The sequence below is a fragment of the Diplotaxodon limnothrissa genome, linkage group LG23, assembly GCF_057381915.1.
Source record: "Diplotaxodon limnothrissa isolate DT_005_m linkage group LG23, D_limnothrissa_male_GT1.1, whole genome shotgun sequence".
NCBI classification, from domain to species: domain Eukaryota; kingdom Metazoa; phylum Chordata; class Actinopteri; order Cichliformes; family Cichlidae; genus Diplotaxodon; species Diplotaxodon limnothrissa.
The window spans coordinates 22346242-22371158 of record NC_140617.1 but is presented as its reverse complement, the minus strand read 5'-3'; the positions used below and the strand labels follow the sequence as shown (position 1 = coordinate 22371158).

The 24917-nt window shown below is 41.0% G+C and overlaps 2 protein-coding genes across 3 annotated transcripts in view; both read left to right on the top strand.

Moving 5' to 3' along the window:
- The window catches only part of styxl2 (serine/threonine/tyrosine interacting like 2), a 33317-nt gene extending 29592 nt beyond the window's left edge, over positions 1-3725 (top strand). For both annotated transcript variants that reach the window (XM_085348991.1, XM_085348992.1), the window contains exon 6: positions 575-3725. In XM_085348991.1, the coding sequence (XP_085205117.1) occupies positions 575-3321 (2747 nt within the window). In that variant the 3' untranslated portion in view covers positions 3322-3725. The remainder of the gene's footprint in view (positions 1-574) is intronic.
- Positions 3726-11792: 8067 nt separating this feature from the next.
- znf513b (zinc finger protein 513b) lies at positions 11793-24157 on the top strand. The gene is made up of 7 exons (XM_085348995.1): positions 11793-11889; positions 12190-12425; positions 15862-15984; positions 17187-17321; positions 18076-18582; positions 22213-22406; positions 23448-24157. Exons 2-7 carry the CDS (start codon positions 12386-12388, stop codon positions 24045-24047), a joined length of 1599 nt encoding a protein of 532 aa, XP_085205121.1. The 5' UTR covers positions 11793-11889; positions 12190-12385; the 3' UTR covers positions 24048-24157.
- Positions 24158-24917: the final 760 nt, after the last annotated feature.

Sequence of the window (24917 nt, the reverse complement as noted above, 5' to 3'; positions counted from 1 at the left end):
CGTGGCTGTGACACACTTATAACCTTGAATTTGTCCACAGCATGCTGCTGGTTCTAAAAGAAAAAGCTCTTAAAAGCCTTTCCTTCCTGACCTGTTTATCTAAAACCAGCAGGCAGTCACACACAAATATATACTGGTGAATACAGTGGATCATTTAGGTAAATAAATAGATAGACATTTCCTCTAAAGAGTGTGAAGACAAAGACTAAAGATTGGTCATAAATAAAAGAAAATATTGGTCATATATATTGGTCATAAAAAAATCTTTTTTCTTCATAAACATTATAGAAAGGGATTCAGCACACTTAAGTTGAAACATATAAAACCTAAAATGTAATAAGTTATTGCTTTGTCAACGGTTTTGCTGCCCTCATCTGATCATAGGCCATTATTGCAAGTTTAACTAGATTAACTACATTAATCTATTGCAGACATCAAAACTGATGTATACTGTGGACTATTTCATGTAGAATTTGTACATACATAACATACTTCATTTACTTTGGGTGTAGCTGAGTAATGGTATTTGCCTCAACTCTTCATTATTGGTAATCATTGTTCCCTTTACTTGCAGGAAAGGTTCTTGTTGTTTCTATGATGGGCATCAGTCGTTCTGCTATCCTGGTGGCTTGCTACCTGATGATCTTCCAGAACATGACCATCATGGAGGCTCTGACCTCAATCAGGAAAAAACGTGCCATCAACCCCAACGAAGGCTTCCTGAAGCAGCTGAGAGAGTTCAATGAGACCCTCATGGAGGAGCGAGATGATGACGACGAAACACTAAGCCAGTGCTCTGTGATTGATGCTCGAGCGCGTGCTCGCATCTTTGGGGAAGAGGATGATGAGGATACGGACACAGAGGAAGAGCAGAGTATGATTGAGGTGAAAGCGAACTCCATTATGATGGAGGAGGAGGAGGATGGAGAAAGTGTGATGAGCAGCGTTGCCTCCTCTGCAGCTGCTGCAGCACTTAAAAGTGGTTTGACTGGAGCACAGAATGGGTTCAACAACCAGGTATCCAATGGTGTCCCAAATAAGTTTGTTCTATCTGAACAAGGGGGCAAGGAAGATGGGGATGATGATGATGATGGTCTGGACAGCATGATTCAGGAGTGGCAGAGGAGGAATGAAAAATACCAGAATGATGAGTGGTGGGAGGCACAGCTGAACACTGATGGGGAAGATGAGCAGTCTCTTCCGGGGGTTTTTACAAAGAAGACAAAAGAAGTTGGAGACACTGATGTGGAGAGCGTAACCAGTGAGGACATACGAGCTGTGAAAGAGCGGCTGAAACGTCGCAACAGACGCCCACCCTCTGACACAATGTCCACCTCCAGCTGCATGAGTTACTCTGATCTTTGGAAGCAGCGGCTTAAGGAGATCGAAGAGCAAGCAGCTGCTCGGTACCGCAAGAAAGAAGATGATGAAGGCAGTGAGAGCACTGCCACTGAAGACGAAGGAGTAAAGAAGACGATTGATGATGAAGTAGATAGCATCCTCTCTGACACCAGCTCCATGTTTAACTTCTGTCAGAAGAATAAGGAGAAGATGTCACCATTGGAACGTTGGCGAATCAAGAGAATCCAGTTTGGGTGGAACAAGAAAGATCGTGAGGATGGAGAGAAAAGTTCTGTTGGTGATGGTGAGGAAGAAGCCAGGACACCATCTCTGCAAGACGTCAATCTGACAGCGTATCAGGCATGGAAGCTGAGGCAGCAGAAGCGTCTCGGGGAAGAGAACACAGATGAGATTCTGGAGCTGAGCAGAGGCGAGGACTTAGCAACAATCAGAAGAAGACAACGACGTGAAGAGCTTCTGGAGCGTTCAAAGAAAACTTTAGAAGAAAGCCAGTCCGTATGTGGCTGGGAAACAGAAAGTTGCGTTAGTGGTGGTACGATACCTCTATCTGCCTTCTGGGCTGGAGCTGGTGTTACAGGGCCGCCAAGTGTTGCCAATGATGACAATATGTCCATGCTCAGTGGTAGATCTTCCATAATTTCTTCAGTTTCCCAGGCTCGCAGCACAAGATCCTCACAGTTTGGAATCCCAGCAAATCCTGTGCCACCAGTACCGCCGATCCTCCCAGTTCCAACTGTGCAGGGCCCTGGAGGTGAACCAATGGTCAATCTGGCTAGCATCCAAAACTGGATTGCTAATGTTGTTTCAGAAACAATCAAACAGAAGCAGAGTGAAATGAGCCTTCCTCCTCCATCACGTGCCGGGTCTGAATTGAGCTTTGGTGCTCCATCAAACGTGATTTCAAGGCGCAGTGTCGATGATGACAAAGCATCCTTGCTGAGTGGTGCTTCCTACTCCAGCTCTCTGTCACAAGATCGAGGCAGGGCAGCATCAGTCCTCTCCAGTGGCGGTTCAAGCAGCATCTCCGGTCTCAGTGGTAGAGGCTCAGCATTAGGCTCTAACCTTGGCTCCACCCTAGGCTCAAAGAAAAACAAGATCACCACTACCAGTGTTCCTCTCTTCAGCCTCTTCCAGGACCAAGTTAACCTGGATAAACTGGATGCCATGGACAAGGAGATCAAGTCAGAGATGAGGGACAAGATGTCTACCTATGAAAAGAAGAAGATCCTGGAAGACAACAAACGCAGTACTCTGTTTAAGAAAAAGAAGCCAAAGGAGGATGAAGATGAGGAGGAGGAAAGGAAGAAGAAAGAGGAGGAGTTTCTTGAGGAGACAAAGAAAAAGGAGAAACCAAAGAGGACTTACGGTCTATCGGGGTGCCTGAATCTTAACCCAGCGCTGGAGAAAGATAAAAACACCAACATTGATGACTGGCTGAAAAGTGTCAGGCCTCCCCCGAGAAAACCAGCTTCAGGAACTGAAGCTGGTCCATCAGAGGACCCCTATGATGATCTTGATGCCTCAGCTTCTGAATTTGACTTCTCAAGCAGAAGAGCCTCTTATGCTGCTGACGAAGATGATGATGAGGAAACGTATGGCATTACTTCCAGATACCGAGCCAGGTTACACGAAGATCTATCAAGTGAAGACACAGAATATTCCTGCAATGGCTTCACACAATCCCACAGCTACAGCCAACCGGGAAGACCGTACGGCGCTGTTCATCATTCACGATACGAAAGCAATGAGACAGAAGGGAGAAGGACTAGGAGACAGGAAGCCACAGAAGAGGAGGAGGATGACATCTCCACCTTCATTGCCCAAACCAGGCAGAGGATTAGGGCTCGAGCTGCCGCGGAGGCTGAAGACGACGAGGTTCTCGCTGCTTGGAGAGCTCAGCAGGAGGCAAAGCGAGAGAAGCAAAACTTAGAAAATACTACTGATGCAGACAGGTTTTAGAAAATGTAAAAGAGCCAATTCTGTGCTGCTGCTGCTGCTGCTGCTAGCTCACACAAAGCTCTTTTTGTTTGGTCGAGGAGTGAAAACAAAGGATGTACAAATTGCAATAATTCTAATGCACAAAAAACACTAGCATTCACATCCATAGAAAAATATGCACCTTGACCTTTTCATATTACATCAGCACTGCAAAGAAATTAAGGATTTGAGCCTGTTTTACTATTAAAATGGAAGAAATACACAATACAGTTCTCAGTTAAGGTTCTGCTTGTACCACAATTGAATGTAAAACACAATGAATGCAAATTTTCATAGAAAAGATGATGTGAAACTTCTAAAAAAAAAAAAAATAGGAAAAGTCCCTCGAATTTGTACTCTTGCACAATTTTACTATTGTAATAAATTTTCTGATGAATGATGATTTGGGCTTTTTATTTGGTTTAATGGCTCCTAATAAAGCTGCATCATAAAGGTTGTTTTCATCTTTTGTGATGAAAAAAAATTGAAAACCTCCATAACTTACAACAAAAAAACAAAAAATTAAATGGTAAAAATAAACAGAAACACAAACAAGTTGTATTTATAAAATATTTGTGCAGGTGACAAAGCAATCACTATTACTAGAATGTTTTTTGGAATGAATATAATTGTCACTTGCAGGAAGTGGGACTGATGGCTTTTTATGCAGACAAAAATATGTTTTTTTACTTAATAATTTGATGTTTTGATGTTAATAACTTGTTTTGTTGCTTAACAAAAGCCACAATATGCTTCACAAAAACAGCAGCTCATTTCAAAAACTTAAGCAAGGTTTAAAGTGTGAAAAAGGACATAGTGAGGGGGGAATGAAGAGCTAAAACTAGTCATTCACCCACTAAGGTTTAGACAGTTAGGCATGTAACACACACACACCATGCAAACAGTTAAAATACAGGAAGGGGATTGGAGATGGGTGTAACACTGTTTCATTTTTGTAAACACACAGCATGTGGTCATGAGCATGGCATTTCTCGTGTTATACTGCCACATCTTGGACACTAAATGCAATTGCTTTTGAGATTTATACAATTTTTAAATTATGCAAAATGTGAAGATAACATCATTTACAAAATACCATAATATTTCTTTAACTGTAGTGGTATAGATGTGGTTTCAGTGAGATAACAACTATGTGCTGTGTAGTGGATGGGAAATATGGAAATAATTCCACTACATGTGAAACTGTAACATACTTTAAAGCTTATAATGCTTTACATAGCACAGTGGGATAAACCGCAGCAGGAGTGCTGATCTTCAAGCTCTTATATGTACATTTAAAGTCAGATAAAAGGCTCAGCCAAGGAGTCTGTACTGCTGTATAATTACAGGATTTTGGTTTTATGCTCTGGTTTTAGAACCTTTGCTTTTACTGCACATTTCAAAATTATTTATTATCATAATGTTATAGAACACACCTGGGATCATTTTTATACCCTGGCATGTTTAATAATTTGTGGAGTTTTTCTACTTTATTTTTATATAAATTTTAAACATGAAAACATGGTGAGCAGTTTGCATGAAGATAGCATAAGTTCGAAAACTAAAAATTTATTATTTAGAGGGGAAACTGTTAAAAGGAAATCAATGCAAGCTGTTACACTTTCAGAACATTTTGTTCTTTTTAACTCATGTACTTGACTGTTTACTCTCTCACTGGAGCATTTTTCAAAACGCTCCTGTTATCTGCTGGTTACACATGCTCTTAGAGAGGACCAATTGTGCTTTTCATCATTTTCTGTCTCATATATCCTGTTCAAGTAGTGCATTTTCAATATAAGCATGACCTAGTTGTCAAACATAAGTACAGGTAATCCTGTAGCCAAAAGCTTCAGACTACTGTCAACACTCAGTTTCTAATAGTTTTTCTTACTCTTGGCTCTGTTTTATCTCAATTAGAGGTCATGTCTTTTCATGGTGATGCCAGGTACAGGCAATCAGCCAATGAGAATGAAGTTGTTTTAAAGACAGTGAAACAAAAGAGCATGAGGGGATGGACTGAGAGGGAGTCTAATATCCACAGACAATTAAGACCACCTCCTTTCAGAACTGTCTTAATTCTTTGTGGCATACGTTTTAGTCCATGTTGAGATGACAGCATCACACACTTGCTGCAGATTTGTCTGCAGTTTCATCACATCACAAAAGAGCTCTACTGGGTTGTAATCTGGTGATTTGGGGTCTATCTCTGTACAGTAAACTCACTGTCATGTTCAAGAAACCAGTTTTAGATGATTTGAACTTTGGTGAGTTATCCTGCTGGAAGCAGCCATCAGAAGATAGATACACTGTGATCATAATGGCATGGACAGGGTCATCAACAACACTCAGGTTGGCTGCGCTTAAGAAGTGATGCTGAACCACTGACATAAAGCAAGATAGATCCACGCTTCCAAGTTCTGACCCTACCATCCAGACTTATCAGACCAGGCAACTTTCTTCCACTCTTCTACTGTCCAATTTTGGTGAGCTATGTGAAATGTAGGTTCAGTTTCCAGTCCTTAGCTGACAAGAGCGACATGCAGTGTGGTTCAATGTTCAGGAGACAGACCGTGCGGTGGTGTGTGTGGTGGACCCAGGTGCGAACACAAGAGAGTAGATCGGAGTAAACTTAAACTGAAAGCGAGCCTTTATTATGGCTGATGACAGGTCTCACACGAAGCAGAAACACCGTGACTAAACCAAACTTAACTAAACTGGGAAACAGATACTGATAAACTAGACTCAGAGGACCATGATGATGACTGTAAAGACTGGCCATGAGGACATGGAGTGTGGGAACACAGACGACACGACCCAGACTGCATGAAACACAGAGACTAAATACACATGAGGGATGATCAGGGGAAGTGGCCACACATGGGAGCACAGCTGACACACATGAACCTAAAGACAGGAGAGGTGAAACTAAATACACTGACATAGAATACAGACTTTCAAAATAAAACAGGAAACATGGAGATTAGACATGACATGAACTAAACATAACCACGCAGACATGACGCGTGACAGGTAGACGCATGATCCAGGGAGACTGAGTACAGGGAGATGACATAAACAACTAAGAAACAAAGGGCTAAACAGCACCCTAGAAATTAACTAGACGAACTAAGCTAAAGCATAAATGAATACAAAAGATACATAAAACTCAACACTGGGTCACACGACCCAGGACCATGACACCATTCAGATGCTCTTGACACACTTTTGTTGTAACAAGCGGTTAGTTGAGTTACTGTTGTCAGCTCAAAGCAGTCATTTTCCTTTGACTTCAACGAGGCATTTTCTTCCCGAGAACTACCGCTCACTGGTTATTTTCTGTTTTTCAGATCATTCTCTGTAAACTTTAGAGATGGTTGTGTGGGAAAATCCTAGCAGATCAGCTGTATCTGAAATATTTAGACTAACAACCATGCCAAGCCACTTAAATCAACGCTCTTCTCTGTTCTGATGCTCTGTCTAAACTTCAGCCGGTCATTGTGACCATGTATACGTGAGTGGCAGCCTTGTGATTGGCTGATTTGACATTGGTTTTAGTGAGTAGTTAAATAGGTGAAGTAAAACTAAATAAGTATCATTTAGACCTATGAGTCATGCAAGGCTACTTTAGTAGAATTCAAGAAAGAAAATATGAAATTAGAAATAAGCATCAAAGATTCATTGTGGCAAAGAGAACACACAGGGCAGTATTTTACTGATCGAACTTTATGCTTGAATAGAAATTTGCATTCAGGACTTTACTCTTTAGTTTCTTTACTTCAGTCTGGATTCTTTGGTAGGAGTCTGTGCCACAGTTAAAGAGAAGTGAAACCTTGTGGAGGACTCAGTGAACTGGAGCGCAAGCTCATACCTGAGCGATTAAAGTATTACAAACCCACGTCCACTCACACACACATGAAGCATGAGGCTGAAAATGTGGCCGCCAGGTCACCAGACTGTGAATTGAGAAACGACACGTGCTGCTAGAAAGCATTAACAAAATCCAAAAGGATGAAGGATGTGTAGAGAAAGAAAGGAAAACAGAAAAAGAGATGGAAGGAGAGGCTGGGTGTGAAGGTGAGGAAGAGGAGAAGGGAGGCCACATGGAGAAAGAAGATAAGAGGGAGGACAATATAGAAATGGACCAAGAGGAGATGGAGGGAAGAGCAGCGGAAGGAGAAGCAGAGATGGAGGAAGAAATGACTGAGAGAGAAGAGGAATTAAAGACACAGGGAGAGAACGAGAGAGAAGAAAGGAGGTTTAAGTGTGAGAGGATGAAATGAAACATTCTACAGCAGAGGTAGAGAAAGAAATACACGATGAAAATGAGGAAGGAGAAATAGAAGAAGACAGAAAGAAAGAAAACCATGAAGTCAAACAGTGTGATGGAGAAAAAGAGGGAAATAAAGGGAGGAAGAAGGATGGAAGCAACAAAAGAGGGGTGGAGATAAATAATGATGAGTAAGAAGAGTGGTTTAAGTATCAGAAGGAGGGAGATGAGAAAGAAGTAGGAAAAGTATGTGAGGATGAAAGTCAGGGTGAGATGAAACAAGCTGTAACAGAGGAAAGTGGAGATGAAAGAGCAGGAAGAGGAATGGAAGAAGAAGATGTAGATGAAAAGAGAATAGAGCAAGACAGACAGATAACAGGAGGAAATGCAGAAGGAGTCAAAGTGGAGAAGCTGAGAGAGCATCACGCTGAAAATGAAAAGGAGGTAAACAAAGAAAAGGAAGAACAAGTTTATGTAAAAGAAGAAGAAACAGAAGAATGGGTTGAGGAGCCAGGAAAGAGGCCTGATCAGTCTGATCCCCCAAAACTGTCCCTCTGTCACCTCTGCAGGACCCACAATCTGCTGAAACTCTGCATCACGGCACAGAAAACAAAGCTCCCAGAGTCCTCACAGACGGAGAGAAAGGGGCTGTCGCTGCCAAAACCCACAGCAGGGACATTTATCCCACATCGCCGAGCAGTGACAAGGAGGCTTTTCTGAGCAGCACAGACGCTTCACACCAAACTGCTGCTGCACACAGTGTGACAGACACAAACGTTCCCTGTGCTGACGCTCATCTGAATCTAAGTGAACAAACAGAGACGTCGCAGCGTAGTTTACAGGAGCAAGAGCGGCATCCAGGTGAAAGAGCTGGAGTAGAAGAAGCAGACAACTCCGGAAATACTCCACCTGTATTGCACACAGGTAACCACAGAATTCCCTAGAAAGATTTCAGTCCTGGCTGGTTTGGTGACACCTGTGGTCACAGGTAGGAACTGCACACATTAAATCAGACACTTATCAGGTAGAATAAGCTTGGCTTTAGATGCACTTCTGTTTTGGGTTTTTTTTAAATGGGGTACCACACAGCAAGAAAAAGGCAGATCCACGGTATATCAAATTTACGAGGAAACATGTTAAAATTTGACTGAAGAATAGCTGAAGTGAAAGAAGTGAACTTTTTATTTATGTAAAACTACAAACATTTTAGCATCGAAATATGCTCAAAATGACTGTAGAAAAGACCATTATTGAGTAAAATCATTTACATGGTATTATTATACATAGACATAGTATTTTTGGTCATATTATTATTTATTTTATTCCTTCTAATTACAGTATGTTGCTGGGTACCTTTTTCTAAGAAATCTACAGAATAACAATAAACTCATTCTTAAGAATATTTTGGCTTTTATTGGCTAAAAAGTTAAGTACGTGCTTGCAAAATATGGCGGAGTAGAAGGAAAAATTTATTGTTATAGTCTTTAGATCAGCATTAAGACTTCCTAACAAAGACAAGGTCTGCAAATAGGCTAATACAGCAGTGCTTATACATACTGTTTCTGTGAGATAAGGTAAATTTTCATTTAAAATAAGAAACAAGAAGATATGGGTGAGGTTTATTTTTGTGTTGTCATACGTCGTTAATAAAACGGTTTTATAGACCCAAAATTCAGATTGCTGTGTAAAAACATTGATATATTTGTTCTGTAAACGTTCCAAAGTGAAGTTACTGTTTTCAAATGTTCAGATCTACATTGGATATTATATAACTGCAGCTATGATTGGCTGGAACACAGTTACTGAAAGTGAAGATTTGAGCCAGAAAGTTCATTCATTAAAATTCCACAAAGATGACACTGACTCAACTAAGATAAATATTAGTGGACAAAAACCTCCATGGAGCAAAAGAAAGTAATTTTAAGTCATTTCCTAGAAGTATTTAAATTATTCAAAAACATGTGCATTTTCAGACCTACAGACATCGCTTTGCAGACCAGAGGACAAAGTGACACTGATGGAAGCTCCTGCTCAGTCCTCGATGGAAGATGAACAAGAGAGCAAAATCTCCTCTGGCACAGTAAAACATCCAATGAAAACCGTAAGGTCTCCTGTGATGAATGGTGAGGCTGATGCTGCAGATGACAAGAAGAAAGATGGCCAACAATCATCGAAGTACAAAACAGTGTCCTACAGAAAGATCCCCAGAGGAAACACCAGGCAGAGGATTGATGAGTTTGAGTCCATGTTTAACTCGTGAATGAGCGTTAAACATAATATATAGTAACATACTGATATATAATATATGTAGAGGATTTGCTGAAATTAACCAAGTCGTTTTTTTCTGATTCAGCTCTTGCAAATTATGACCCCTACTGGTAATGTTTTGAGAAAACCAGAAGACCCAGAGCAGAGCTTTTCTAAAATATGTACATGATTTTATATGACTGTATTTGTACCTGTGGCTTGTTTGGGATGCTGAGGTGGCAGTTTTTGTTTTGTTTTTTCCATCTTCATAGGCAGTCCATCCCCTCCCCAATTCCCTAACCTGACTTCGTTAACCCTATCCCAGAAACCCAGCTCAATAAAACTCAGATCTTTAGTTAGCATCTGAGCAAATAAAACCTTAAGGGAAGTTCTGTCTAATTGCTGCCATTGCTCCACTTGACAGTTAAGGATCCCAAAAATGAAAGACTGCTTTTGATCCTTTGTTGGTCCCATACTTAAAACAAATGAAATTTCCCACTGAATTGAATTCACCCAGTTTTGTTTTGTTTTTTAGAAATACAGTGTGTCATGCAAACTCCTGAAGTTTCATTCATTTAATATTTTAACATTGTAGAGGATTCTAGATTCTTCTCAAGGAACAATTATCAAGTTAAAGGAATATGTTTTTCTCTTTTTCTTTTTCAATTGTGTAGTGTTATCCTGAATAGGTGGCAGAATTTTGAGTATTAAAAAAGAAAGGCTGAAGATATAAAGATAAATGTGTGCAACACAGCTATATAGATGATTTCTTTCTTAGCCAGTCTTTGACTGACATGTAACCCCTCAATGATGTTTACTCAGGCCATGATCTCTCCTGAGAAATGTTGCCTGAGTGACTGACTAGAGAACAGCAACCTATAAAATACATCTTATTCACCTCATTATTTTTTCTAGTTTAACAACACAAACATTTTTACTGTTGAAATGTCAAAGCATTCAGAGCTTGTACATACAGAAAAATAATAGCTGAGAGAATAAAAGGATATGATTTTTTTTTTACGTTAGTTAAACCTACCTGACACTTAGAACTGTATATGCATAGGGTCTTTAAAAAAAACCTCTCTTATTGACAAACTGTTTTAATGTAAATTTCATGGTATGTTTATCACAATTGTATGATATCTATTCGTTAATTTAATGTATTCAAGAAAAAGCATCATGCAAAATATATGTTCTTGCATTTTGTAATTTGTGTTGGCATCAACTACCTTTACATAAAACAACATATATGTCTGCAGTGGTACAAACAACAGAGGATTATCTGTTTTTGAGGTTTTTGTTGAATATTTTGACAATAAAGTGAACCTATTGCTGAATCTTTGTGGTATTTCTGTGCCTTTTGTGTTCCTTTTCACAACTTCACATTTTTTAAACTTTATTTCTTTTTACAAATCCACAATATTAAACACTTGTTAGTCATCTCTAGGAAATCAAATGATTTTATTGTCTTCTAAACATTATAGGAAGACAGATTTATATACAATACAGCATTCTTTGCATAATAATAATAATTATTATTGTTGTTATTATTGCTCTTGTTATTATATAAACATACATGAGTTGTCCAATATTTTGTTTTTGTGAGGAAAAAATTGCAAGATTACCTAAAATTTGAGGGAGCTTGTTTCTCACATTGAAAAACAAAAACAAAAAACACTAACAAACAAAAGAAAACATTATTGTTATTATTTAGCTATAGATATATACATATGTAAAGAATTATTTTTTCCACCACACCTAAGTTAAATTCAGGGTTTGTATGTTGAAATACAGAGATTTTACTTTTTTATGGTGGCAGAGACAAACTTCCATTGATAATATGTAGAGGTCATTTGAGGTTGGTAAACACAGTAAGGACTACTATTCCCACAATCCCCTGCGTCTTTCGGTGACGTCACATAGAGCCCGGACCCGGCGTAGTGGCGCTGTGTGTGTTTGGCAACAACAAAAAGAGTGTTTTGAGAATAGTTTTAACTGCATTTTCACCCGCGGTATTTTAAGGGACATTATCACAGGTAGGTTATTCGGTGGAGTGTCTTCGACTTCATTAAGTTTTATTTTTAGTGTGAGCTAAAAGCGAGAGTTAGATTACAGTGTTGATTTTAGCCGGTTGGCTCGCTGGCTAGCAAGATGGCTCCGGCTACTTACTGCGAAACAATAACAAAGAATTAGCCATGGTGATGAATTTAAATGGATTGGTGTGTTTTTAAAGTTTATTGTGAACTGAATATAGCTGCAAAGTGTAATGTAATAATTTAGGGAAGGTGTGGGTCTTTTTAATTGGTGCTGTTGCCGGTGTACGCCTTCCGCTTCAGGCGTTAGATGGTGGCGATGACTCCGCCGCTACTGCTGTCCGTTGGAGGAAGAGGAAGAGGAAGGAGGTGATGATGATGATGACATGCAGTTAGCTAGCTGGCTGCCTCTCTTGCTGGACAGACGGACTTGAGCCCGCAGAGTGTCGGAGGTGTCACCGCGAAAACAGCACAGGATCCGTGCTGAAGAGAGGCGAAGATGCCGCGGAGAAAACAGTCCAACCCGCAGCCGGTGAAACGTAAGTCCAGCTGTTTACTTCCAGCTCTTTGCTGCCTTTCTCTCCGCATGAATCTTAAATCACTGCCATAGAATAAGGCAATGAGTCTTTGCTAGGTATTGGTCCACTTTAAATGCATTTTTATAAAATTAGACATATTTCTGAGGGATACAGTAATGTTAAAAGTTGCCTGACTGGTCATCAAGTCCTTTCCTCTTTATCTCCCTGAGAGGAAGACTGCTGAAGACATGTTGTCCTTTAAGCAGATGTGTTTATCTGTTATCTCATCCTGACTGTTCTGGCTCACTTGGATTCTCCACCTCCTCTCTGCTTCCTATCTCCACTTCCTCTTCGCAGGCTCCCTACCTAACCTCCCCCTGCTCCCTCCCTTCGTTCTTCCTCTCTTTCTTTCACAGCTTCCTGTATGATTTCTGTCATTCCCCTTGGTTTCCTGTGTACCCTCACCTTTATTATTAACAGGGGCCAGAAGACGTTTTTAGGTTCTAGTTGTGTCTCCAGTTTCTTTTGTTTTACTCTCCTCCCACACGTCACCTGTAGAACGCTCACCTCCCTTCGTTTACATTTTCTTGACTGCGTGGGCATCAGTCAGCTTACAAAAAGAGAATACTGGATTTAGGAGACCTGAAGTCACCTGTTGACCTTCTCAGATTTCTAATGATGTACATATTTAAACAGGCACTAGATGGGAGTGTACTTTTGAGCATGTGAGCAGGGGCTCAGAGGGGAAAAAAGGCCAGTACATCCTTGTATTCAAATTACTCGTATTCAAAGTCTAACTGCAGCTCAAGTAGCTTCTGGACGTCTGACACAATCACAGCAGTGTTATCTGAAAGAATGATCGCACAGTTGAACCAAAGCTTCTGTAAAACTGAACGATAAAAGGAGGATTGATGTGTTTTAGTTCAGGTCGGTCTACGTTTGAACACGTTAGCAGTTCATTTGAACAAAGATTGACCGAACAGCTTTGGTTCTACAGTGGAGGAATGACATTTTTTGCTGTTATAACCGAAACCAACATTTTAATGAAGGAAAACCTAAAATATCTGGGATTTGTAAGACGCTGGGTCTTAACTCACATTACCTGCCTGCAGACTTGTTGAAAAACTAAAAGACTTTAAACAGGACTCTTAGCAGTAGCTTGCAGAACCAGCTTTATCAACTACAACTTCAAATAATCATTTTCTGTATGATTTTATCCGTCTGTAACACTCTTCTTTACAGCGTTGCTCCAGTTCATTGAGGTATACAGGTATTCATTTAAGATTTGTTGCAGGGCTTGGGATCATTGTTCAGTTGAATGTCCCTGTTTGTACCAATAACGTAAAATAATCTTTAGCTGTCACACAGACAGCCTCATGTTTGACTGTAGAATACTTTGGTATACAGAAGAGTTCATGGTTGAGTCAATGACTGCAAGATGTCCAGGTCCTGTCTGTATAATAAGTCCAAATCATGACCCTTCCACCACCACGCTGACAGCTGTTATGAGATTTTTGTGCTGATATGCTGAGTTTGATTTTGATCTTGCTGTGCAAAGGACTTCCAGAAGTCTTGTGATTTGCAGCTTTGGAAATCTAAGTTGTGCTGTCATGTCATGAGAGAAGAGGCTTTCAGTGCCTGCCAGTTCTTGCAAACAAGCCACAGTTAATTAGTCTTTTTCTAATTGTGCTGTCATAGACATTTAACTAAGGTAACCGAGGCCTGTAGAATCTGAAATGAAGCTCTTAGGGTTTTTTGTATTTTCTCTGGGCCTTGCACAGTCTGACACTGGGGTGAATTTGCTGCGATTTCCACTCCTGGGAAGACTGGCAGCTGTCTTGAATGTCTTCCATTTGTGGATAATCTCTGTCTCTGTAGAATGTATAACTTGGAAATGTCCTTATAACCCTTTTGAAACCCTTTTACCTTCTTAATTCCTACTCACCTGCGCAGCCTTAAACTTGTCATACAGCATCTTTGTTTTCTTTAGTCGATGCAGGGAGCAAGCACAGTGCAGCTTGAATTAGTTTGAAAATTTTTAATGAGTTGTGGTGTTTGTTACTTTCTGTCCTCTGGCTGCTGGTCTGCAGCTAACAATTGCTTCTGTTGTTATATTTTTGGTTCCTACTAAAAAGGTTTCAACCAAACAGAAATCAACAAGTGTCTCATATAAATGTTTTTCACTTATTCTTTTTTTTAAGCAGGGCTTAGTTTACTTAGGCCTAATCCTCACATTTAAAATAGCCTGAAATGACAGGAAAACTCAGACTTTTGCCTTAATTGGATGTGTGTATTGGTCTCCAGAGGCCCATTTTGAGAAGGAAAAACATCTTAATTCTCTAAATTAATCTAAATAAATCTGCAAAAGCACCCCATATTTTTCCTGAATTAGTTTATCTTGTCTTAGTAAATGTCTCAGAACCTTAAATTCTAATTACTTTTTAGTTATGATTAAAAAGTTAATTATTAAAGATTACATTAGCCAGTGTTTGTCATTGACCTCTAAAAGACAAATAGGTCAGAAAAACCGCAGCATAATAATTTTCTACTCTAACTACTGTTAATAGTTATGCAAACTGTTTGAAAAAGTAGGTTTTGTAGGTTTCAAATTAAAGCTCAGGAAAATGGGAATAAAGAGAATAATTTTAAGTTTCCTTAATATTTAGTGTAAATATTTTTAATTATCAGTAAGTTTTTATTTTCTTTGTGACATTAAAAGTTAGAATTGCTCTAAGCTGGGTCAACAAATGTCCGCTCAGAGGTTTAAGAGTATAAAAATGTCCTGTATCATCAGTTCTGTGTTCGACTCGTCTTCCTCTTCCTGACCCTCTCAGCCTCGTTCCTCACCCCACAGCTCTTCCTCCTCAGCACTTATCTCATGCTCACCGATTTCCTTCTCGTTTCCTCTCCACCTCCTTTGCTGTTATCCTTCTTCTTCTTCTTCTTTTTGTGTGTTTTCGAGCACAAACTCTGTTATCGGCTGTCTTCTGTCCCGTTTATCAAATGTGTTCTCTGCAGCCAAATTTTAAAACAAAAAAAACATGTGTATGTGAAACATGAGCCTGATTTTTGTCTTTAAACATCTTCTTTTTTATTACTGTTAAAAAAACAACCAACAGCCCTGCAATCTATAAATGTGTCTGGGTTTTTTTTTTTGGTTTTTTTTTTTTTTTTTGGGGGGGGGGGGGGGGGGGGGGGGTTGTTGTTTGTTTTGTTTTTTTAAAGGAAATGAAAATTTGTTACATAAAGAGAAGAGATGTTGATGTTTGTGTCAGATGTTCACAGTTTTACAGCTCGTATCACTAAGGGAAACCTTTGAGTGAAACCCAGACTTTTTAACACCCTCAGGTAGAAGCTGACTTTGTGTTTCAGGATGGGCTTGGCGTTTGTCTTCATTTGGTCAGGTGTGTTTATACAGGAAATTATGAGAAATGTTTGTGTGTCTGTTTGCACTCAGTGGACTTTGAGGATGGGGCAGTGGTGTGTGAGCCGGGCTGTCTCGTTTTGGACAGCGACTTCCTGCTGAGCGGCGAGCTGGAGTTTGGAGACTCGGAGATCATGGGACTGGATAGAGAGTCTGGTCAGTAACACACACACACAGGTTTTTACATACACGGGGTTGGAAAGCAAGCCACATATTTAAACATTCCACATGTTTTTATTAGGCTTTTCTCTCTGTTTTGACTGAAGCATTGACCCTGTGCTCACACAATATTTAAACATTGTTCTCCCAATTCCTGGTAATCAGGCGAGGTATGGTCCCTTTGATGATCGGGCTCGAAAAGACTTACAAGTTCAAACTGATGTGCTTTCCGTATTTAAGATTTTGAGTTTATGGTACTTTGTACCATAAGTTTGTCTCTGAGTTTGTTGAAAGTGAAATAATATGCAAACCCATTTCTGTAGCGCAAGTTAAAAGTCAAATGTTTGCTAATTAAAAATTCAGAAAGTTAAACAGAATGTAAGCTGAATGTATTATTGGGTAATTAGTCTGCATTATTAGTTTATCACTGGGTAAGTGAAATGTGTTGAGTGCAAAAATCTGCCAAATGAAATGTGTGGCGCTAACCACTGTGGTGACCCCTTGTGGTAAAGGAGAAGCTGAAAATAGCTTATAGATTTTAAAATTCACATTTGAAGCCAAGTTAAAGAGTCACAAATGTTGAGCTAAAATGAAAAGTATGCTGTATTTTCACTTTTTAACTTGTCTGGGCTTCCATAGATGATGCTGTAGTGAAAGAGCAATGAACGACTGAGCATGCAGGTGGCGTTCGTGCACCAACTGTGAAGTCCTCACAGGTCCATACTAGCAACTGAGTTGTAAAGGACTCCCTCTTTGCCTGAACCACCGGTGTCACCACTCAGAAATAATCTCAGCATCAGTGCTGGTGTAGGAGTAGTAGAAGTCGAAAGCTGATGCAGCTTTTGTGATGTCACTTATGGTACAGGCTGATGTATAGAGGGCAAAGACATTTCATCGCTATGTTAGGAGCTCGGAGAAGTAGATTCTCCAACTGACTAACTTAAGTTGTCATGTTGTTTCTTGTTTTGACTTCTATTTCTGCTCCAGCGCTGATGCTGCTGATTTCCTTCTGAGTTGCAACACCTCACTCAGGGGAAGTGAGTTCAGCGTGCCTCAGCTGCCAGCATAAATATATAAATCATTCCTGTAATAAATTAAGTTTTTAAATGCAGCGGTTATTTCCTCAAACCCCATGAGAGTTGAATTTTTCTCCTCAAAGGTTGAAGCGACTGTCTGTTTAACCCTGTGTTCTTCTTCAGGTATGACTGTCTTCTCTCTAAGTGTGGAGGACGACTCGTCAGCACCGACAGACTCCACCTTCCCAGCGTTCCTCTCCTGTAAGGGATGTGGTCAGCTTCTGGGAGACACACCTTTGGGGGCAGGCTTAGATCTTGGTAACTACTGACTGACTATAACATGCCAGGCTGTTTACATGTGGAGTTAAAAATAAAAAAGACCTGGGCACAGAGTGATATTGGAATATTTTCACTTCTTTGATTTGAGTTCAGTGTTCAGTAAATCTCACAACTCTATGATGGATAGAATCCAGCATATGTAAGCACATGAACACACATGCATATGAGTCACATCTACATAGTCCACCACTGACATTAACGTGGAAACAGCAAGTCTATTTCTTGCCTCAGAGAGCAGACACAACTCAATGTAAAATAAAAGACCAGTTTCAGTTTTCTCACTGGTTACTGATTGGTAGGTGTAAACAAGAAAGAGTAATCAAGTGTAATTCTGCATGAATGTATTAATATGCTAACTCAAACTCAGAACTGTAGGAATACATGAAAAGTTTATCATCAGGTTGTGCTGTACTGTATTAAAAGGTTATTGTAGAGAGCCTGGTTATTGGATTATGTGCAGATGAGTAGATTATGATCAAAATTAAAGTTTCACTATAATACGACCAACATAATGATTGTAGCGTATGTATGTACCCAATTTGAACCGCCCTGCTCTGACAAGTCTTTGCTTTAAGATTTATCATCCACTGTGTCAAATGCCTAGGTTAGATCAGTACAAATGGCTGCAGAGGTTTGTTTTTACTTTGTTTGTACTGAATCAATATAATATTGTTTAATATTAATATTGTTTTAATTATTTTAACATTAGAAAATGTGATATATTTTATTCCAGGTGTAGGACTCGACCTAGGGGCAGAGCTTTATTGTCTCTCCTGTGAGGAGGGCCTCCAGCATGGCACCTCCATCGACTCCTCTCAGTTGGACGGTTCCAACCTGTCCGATAGATCCCTCGGCGGCAGCTCCAAAAATAAGAGGAGAAACGTAGACAAAGCCAGCGGTGTTGCGGACCCCGCCCCTAAACTGTACTCCTGTTCGCTGTGCACCTTTACCTCACGCTACTCCAACCATCTCAAACGCCACATGCGGACCCATGACGGCCAGAAGCCGTACCGCTGCCCCGTCTGCCCCTACGCCTCAGCCCAGCTCGTCAACCTGCAGCGCCACGCCCGCACACACACCGGGGAGAAACCGTACAGGTGCCACCAGTGCAGCTACGCCTGCAGCTCCCTCGGCAACCTGCGCAGACACCAGCGCATGCACACGCAGGAGAGACCGCAGAGGAGGGAGAAGGAGAAAAGACGGGGAAGACGGAAAAAGGCAAACAGTGATGCTGAAGAAGGTGAGTAAACACAAACCTTTACATCAATTACGGTCTCAGAGTTAAAAAGCTGATAAATTTGTGTTAAAACAAGTTTGTTAATCAATAATTTCACAGGCTGCCTGCAGCTTCTCTCTCTTTTTTAATCACTTTGAAGGAAACTCTTTCTGATTGCTAATCTGACAACTAACTTTTATATATGTCACCTTTGGCCTGAAAACTCAGTTCATCATCATCAGTATAAATAACATTTTCAGATCGTCTACGTAGCAGGGTGTGCCACTAATGTGAAAAAGCAGTCATTTAGGAGAAGTCACAGCGATGTCTTTTTGTTCAGTGTTTCCCTCTTTGGTGGGTTTGGAGGCTTCCTGGAAAAGTTCTCCTCTGGGATTTTAGACCGATTAACACCTGTTTACGGGATTTTTCTTGTAATGCATTTACAGTAATGACTAGGGATGGGTATCGTTTAGGTTTTATCCGATACCGGTGCCAAATCAGTACTTTTGAAACGGTGCCGGTGCTTAAACGGTGCTCGAACCGGTGCTTAAAGAATGGAGAACACAAACTTTGTCCAAAAACCTCTCATGTTCAGCTGTTTTGGTTTTTTTTTGTAAAAAGATAACAATGTTAGCCTTTTCTGCAGCTATGGGGCATATATGGTATCACTCTTGGCTGGAAGCAGTGCTTAAACAATGGAAAAAACACAAACTTTGTCCAAAAACCTCTCATGTTCAGCTGTTTCCCACTTTTTCTTTGGTAATTTTAGCCTTTTTGTCCAGGGTGAAGGGAGTATCTGCCATCAAACAAGAAGACAGCCGCATGTAGCTATGATGGTGTTTGCTAGTTCACCTTACATGCATTAATGTAATAACGTGGTTAGCCTACTCAACGTAAATTACACTCGAACAACATTAAGCGACTCACGCAGAGAAGAACGGCTGCTGCTGCATCAATATCCTCATCATTTCTGCTACACTGGCAGGGCTAGGGGCCAGGACTCTATTCTTCGGGTTTTTGGGGGATGTTGCTCCGGGTCCGATAACTGGCAACCCACCCAACGTGCACAGGGTGAGGTCTCGCAGCAAGCTATCAAATACGGCGCATTTCTCGGCTTTTAAAAAAAACGCTATGCGTCGCCAGGTGTTTCATCAGATTTGAGGTGTTACCTCCTTTGACAGTATCACAGTATCAGCTTAAAGCACTTGTTGCAGGCTGCTGAGTTTGCATATTTTGCTGTGAAGTACAACCAGACTTTTGACCGCTTCGCCTTGGGCATTTTTAATCTGTAGCTCTGCTCTAACTGAACGTACGTACCTGGCCCCGCCTACTATCCTGGGAAATGTAAAATGATTGGCTAGAAGTGTATCACAGCTCAGGAAAAAAAAGCACCGAAATAAAGCACCGAAATGTGCGCTGCTTTTCGGTCTGGTTACTACCGTTTATGTCAGAACCGGTGCCATAATGGCACCGGACACCGGTACCCATCCCTAATAATGACTTGTTTTCAGTTTGGGTAAAGTTGGTGTCACCAGTGCTCCAGTGTGCTCTGTGGACCATGACAGGTTAGGTGAATAACACAGAGTCATGTGATAAAGGAAGCACACCCTCTTTCTTGCCATGATGTAATGCAAAATTATCTGGTCTGTGGCAAAGGTGTACACCACGAGCAAAGTTCATAACACATACATGCTTTATATGCTTTGTTTCTTAACAACTTAAAACATGCTGCAAATGAATGAACTGGTGCAAAAGTGGCTCTTCCAGCCAATTTGAAAACTTTGAAAATATTACCTGGCACCCAACCGTGTTATGTTTTTTTAGCATCAGTTACCATGGTGATTTAGCCACGAGATAAAGCTGTGATGATATCCATTTTTAATGAATGATAAGAATTCTTGTTAGAATATATTAAAACATATAAAATTGTAAACCTTAAAGTTAGGGCTGCACGATTAATCGTTAAAAAATCGCGATCTCGATTCATACTTATGTGAAATCTCATTTCCAAATGACAACGATTAAAAAAAAAAAAAAAAAAAAAAAAAAAAAAAGACGTAATCTGCATGAAAACAAGCGCTCACTCTTCCTGCTCAACAAATGACAAGGGCGGAGCCTTATACCACGTGATACAGAAGCTGGCTGCTAAAATTAGCAGGGAAAAAACAACGGAGAGCACGTCAGGGATGACAAGAAAGTGACAGGAGAAAATCCGTCCCGGTCAACCACCCAAACATCAATAACGGGAACCTTATACAGCGCTTCCCTATACACGTCGAACTCCCGCAGGAGTTAGACGGGTATAGGGAAATTACGGAGGCTATTACTTATCACCTGACCAAAGATATGGCTCCCATCAACACTGTGCAAAACGAGGGATTTAGGAAAATGATCAACATCCTAGACAAACGCTACACAGTGCCGTCCCGCAACTATTTTTCTATTGTTGCACTACCTGCTCTATACACGCAGTGTCGAGCAACGGTGGAGACGGAATTTCAAGCAGTACAACATTTTGCGGCAACAACAAAACGTGAGACATTTGTTGTTTTTATGTTTGGTTATTGTTTTTATGTTCAGTCTCAACTGTTACGAAGTTGATGTGCAGTTAATAAGTGCAATAAATATTTATACTGGAAAAGAAAATCGTGAGAGAATCATGATCTCAATTCTAAGCAAAAAAAATCGTGATTCTCATTTTATGCAAAATCGTGCAGCCCTACTTAAAGTTAGTGTTTAACTTTAGATGTAATTTCAAATATGTCTACATAACACTTATAAATGTGTATGAGATGTGTATATTTTGTTTTGCTCTCTCTCTCTCTCTCACTCTCTCTCTCTCTCTCGGGTTGGGGACTGCCCTCCGAGGGAAAGGCAGGGGAAACACTGCAGATCTAAGAGCGAAGCATGTGTTATTGTGTCGTTGTGAAATCATCATTATAACAGCAGCGATAGATTTCAGCTTCAGTGTGACCACATGTTGGGTATTCAGTTTTTCATTATCAGTTGATTAAATGTTCGTGTGTTTGTCTGTTGGTTATAGTCACATGCATCTCTTTTTGATAAAGGAAACCACTCTGACGTCGAGTCTCTTTGTAATTCTGTTTTTAAAGTCTCTTACTACAATTTAGTGTCTTTGTGACGGAGCCGTGAGATACGCTCACTTTTGTTGCTTGTTTGGGTCAAGCCCCACAAACACACACATGACGCCTGCATTTCCCATTTAGCAAAATGCTCACATATATCCTGTGGTATTCCTGTAGTTTTGTGATTTAAAAACTAACCAGGCTTTTTAAGCTGTTCTTTATGTAGAAATTTCTAGATTGAAAGCACACTTAAAACCTGGGAATATCACAAACCCAGAGCAGAGGTTTGATGACATGTGGAAGGTTTGCATTTTGGAGATTTGACAACTCCGAATTTAAAAAAAACAACTTTTTCTGAGGGGGAGATTTCTCATCTTGGAAGCAGTGAGCAGAGCAGAAAAGAGGAAGCAAGTCAGCAAAATGAGGAAGAGAAATTCTCTCTGGCTTAGTGCTCAGTGACCTAAAACTGAACTGCATGATGGGGAACATCTAGAAGAACGTGTTTACACTGCAGCTAATAATGATCCAAACAACTTTGCCTTTTGAATGCTTCCCTATGTGTCTGCAGTCATGTCAGACCTGACCCTGCGAGTGTCCCAGGACTCTGCTTACCTCCAGACGTTGGGAGGACTCGGCTCCCCCTCCGGCCCCCTTCCAGTCCTCCTCTTCCCGCTCTGCTGCCGGGTGTGCGGCCTCACCCTGGAGGAGTCTGACCTAGAGGGCAACAAGGCAGAGGGAGAGGTGGAGGGCGATGGAGGACAGGTTTGTTTACCAAAGCAAAGCTGGTTTTCTTTGAAAGATCCTCTGTAAACTTTAGGATGAAATGAGGGGTTGTACAATTTGTAGTTTGTTTCCACGACAAACAGAAAAACAGAAGCTCCGCCCACCACAAACTTCCACATTTTCCCACTTTACATTAACGATAGCAGAGTGACTTCCTCCCTCATACTGCTGTCACAAGCTAAAAAGTCAGTGGCAATCTTAAGGTGGTGCACATGTTCAGGCCGCCATAGATTCAGATGGCGGTATTCTCTCATCGGTTTTGATAAATTTTGTCATAATTTTTTTTGTCAGATTTCCAATACATGCCATTTTCACCCCGTATTGTGTCTTCAGCTCTATCTACAAGTTCTCTATGGTCCCAGCAGGATCAACCAACCTCCTGACAGGAAAAATCTTAATGATTTAGTTGTTAATGGACTGGTACTGATATAGTGCTGTTCTACACAAATTGAATAATTAAAGTGCTTCCTTACTACAAACCTCATTCAGCCACACCTTCAAACAAGTACTTTTCCCCCCCCCCAATGCCCGAACACTTTTTAGTCCCTGTCATTTAAAAACTGTGTAAAACTTTCTGCTGCTGCTGCTGCTAATTAGGATTTGTGAGCAATTTTGTCACGTCAGGGCTGCTCTCTTTTCTGGAGTTAAAAGCTCATAAGTATTAATAGATGAACAAATGTGTAAGATGCCTCATTATCTTATTCTTGTCAGTTCAATTATATTTATATAGCATCAATATACAAAAACACTTGGCTAAAGAGACTTTATATTGTAATGTAAAGCGCCTAAAATAATCCAGAGAATCTTCAACAATCAGATGACCATCTATAAGCAAGCACTTGGTGAATGTGGGAAGAAAAAACTGATGTTGAAGGTGGCTATCCCACTGTGGGAACGTTTTAAACCTGCAGGCTTTCTAATGACCACCACGGAGCGGCGATTCTGGTTAATGACCGTTTGATTGTATGATCTGTCCACAGGAAATGTTTCCTCTCACTGTGTGCTCTGTTATTTTTCCAGGTTTGCCGCCGTTGCTCCAAAGACAACTCAAGGGCTCCCTGCAGCAGGGACGTGTCTCGGGGATCCCGGCGCGGTCAGCGCAGCAACAAGCTGTACCGCTGCCCTCACTGCCCCTTCCTGTCCCACTACCCCAACCATCTGGCCCGCCACTCCCACGTCCACTCAGAGGAGAAGCCTCACCGCTGCCCGCACTGCCCCTACACCTCCTCACATCTCGACAACCTCAAGCGGCACCTGCGTGTGCACACAGGCGAGAAGCCTTACCAGTGCCCGTCGTGCAGCTACGCCTGCGGGAACTTGGCTAACCTGCGACGTCACGAGCGCATCCACTCGGGCGCCAAGCCGTTCCACTGTTCCATCTGCGGCTACTCCTGCAACCAGAGCATGAACCTGAAGAGGCACATGCTGCGGCACACGGGCGAGAAGCCGTACGCATGCGGCGAGTGCGGCTACACCACAGGCCACTGGGACAACTACAAACGCCACCAGAGGAAGCATGGGCACAACACGGACAGCTGGGACAAACACGCGCCCATCAACGGCCTCGGCTGGGGGCAAGACACTCAGGAGAGCCAGAGTCAGGGACAGGAGCACTCTTAGATACTGTGTGTGTGTGTGTGTGCATGTGTGTGAGGGAGACAAAAAATGACTGCAGCGGTTAGTCGATCGACAAAAAACCCAGTATCATTATTATGATAAGTTCAGGGTTTTAGAGTCCACCTTCTCCAGTGTGAGCTTCTGATTGTTTATAAAATCAAATTTTAAAAATATTTAGCCTCTTATAAAGACACATGCTTTATGTAAAAGTTAGGCGTGGCCATGGTGATGTCACTTTTGTGATGCTTAAAGCTGAGCAGTTTGACTTACCAGTTAAGTTGCCTGCTGCAAGCTACTAGAAATATTGCAGTTTAAGGCACTTCCACTTTGGCTTTGCTTGGCTGATCCAGAGGTTATGTCTATCTTTTATATGCATTCTGTGTCTGGATGAAACAAGGTGAAAGTAAATAATCGTCTTGATGGAGCACAGTCCTGGTGTTTCTGTGGATCACAGGATTACTCTGTGTGCCCTGCAGGCCCTCGGAGTAATTAAAGTGATCGAGATGATAAACACAAAGATACTTTAAAGAACCACAGAGAGATGCAAAACCATTATTAAAAAGCACAAAATGAGCATGACAAGATGCAAAACAACTGTATAGAGAACTCCAAAGAGATACAGAAACATCAGTGTGATCTATGTCTTTTTGTGACACCAATATGAATATGAACATGACAAACTTTCTCAGGGATCACCCACCCTAAACATGTTCCCTCCATGCTTACAGTCAGGATCAGCATCATCACAGTTTTGCTCTTTAGTTATTTACAGCTGCAAATTAAAACCACACCAATGCTGCATCACCTGCAGACCAAGGCAGCTGATTCTCACACATCCATTTGCTGACTGCTGTTTACTGAGGTGAAAACTCA

What these genes read in the sequence shown, in the direction of transcription:
- znf513b (XM_085348995.1), top strand. Translation starts at nt 12,386, where the DNA reads ATGCCGCGGAGAAAACAGTCCAACCCGCAGCCGGTGAAAC. An exon ending in CAACCCGCAGCCGGTGAAAC is followed by an intron (nt 12,426 to 15,861) that starts GTAAGTCCAGCT and finishes GTTTGCACTCAG; the next exon opens with TGGACTTTGAGGATGGGGCA. An exon ending in TGGAGGGCGATGGAGGACAG is followed by an intron (nt 22,407 to 23,447) that starts GTTTGTTTACCA and finishes TTATTTTTCCAG; the next exon opens with GTTTGCCGCCGTTGCTCCAA.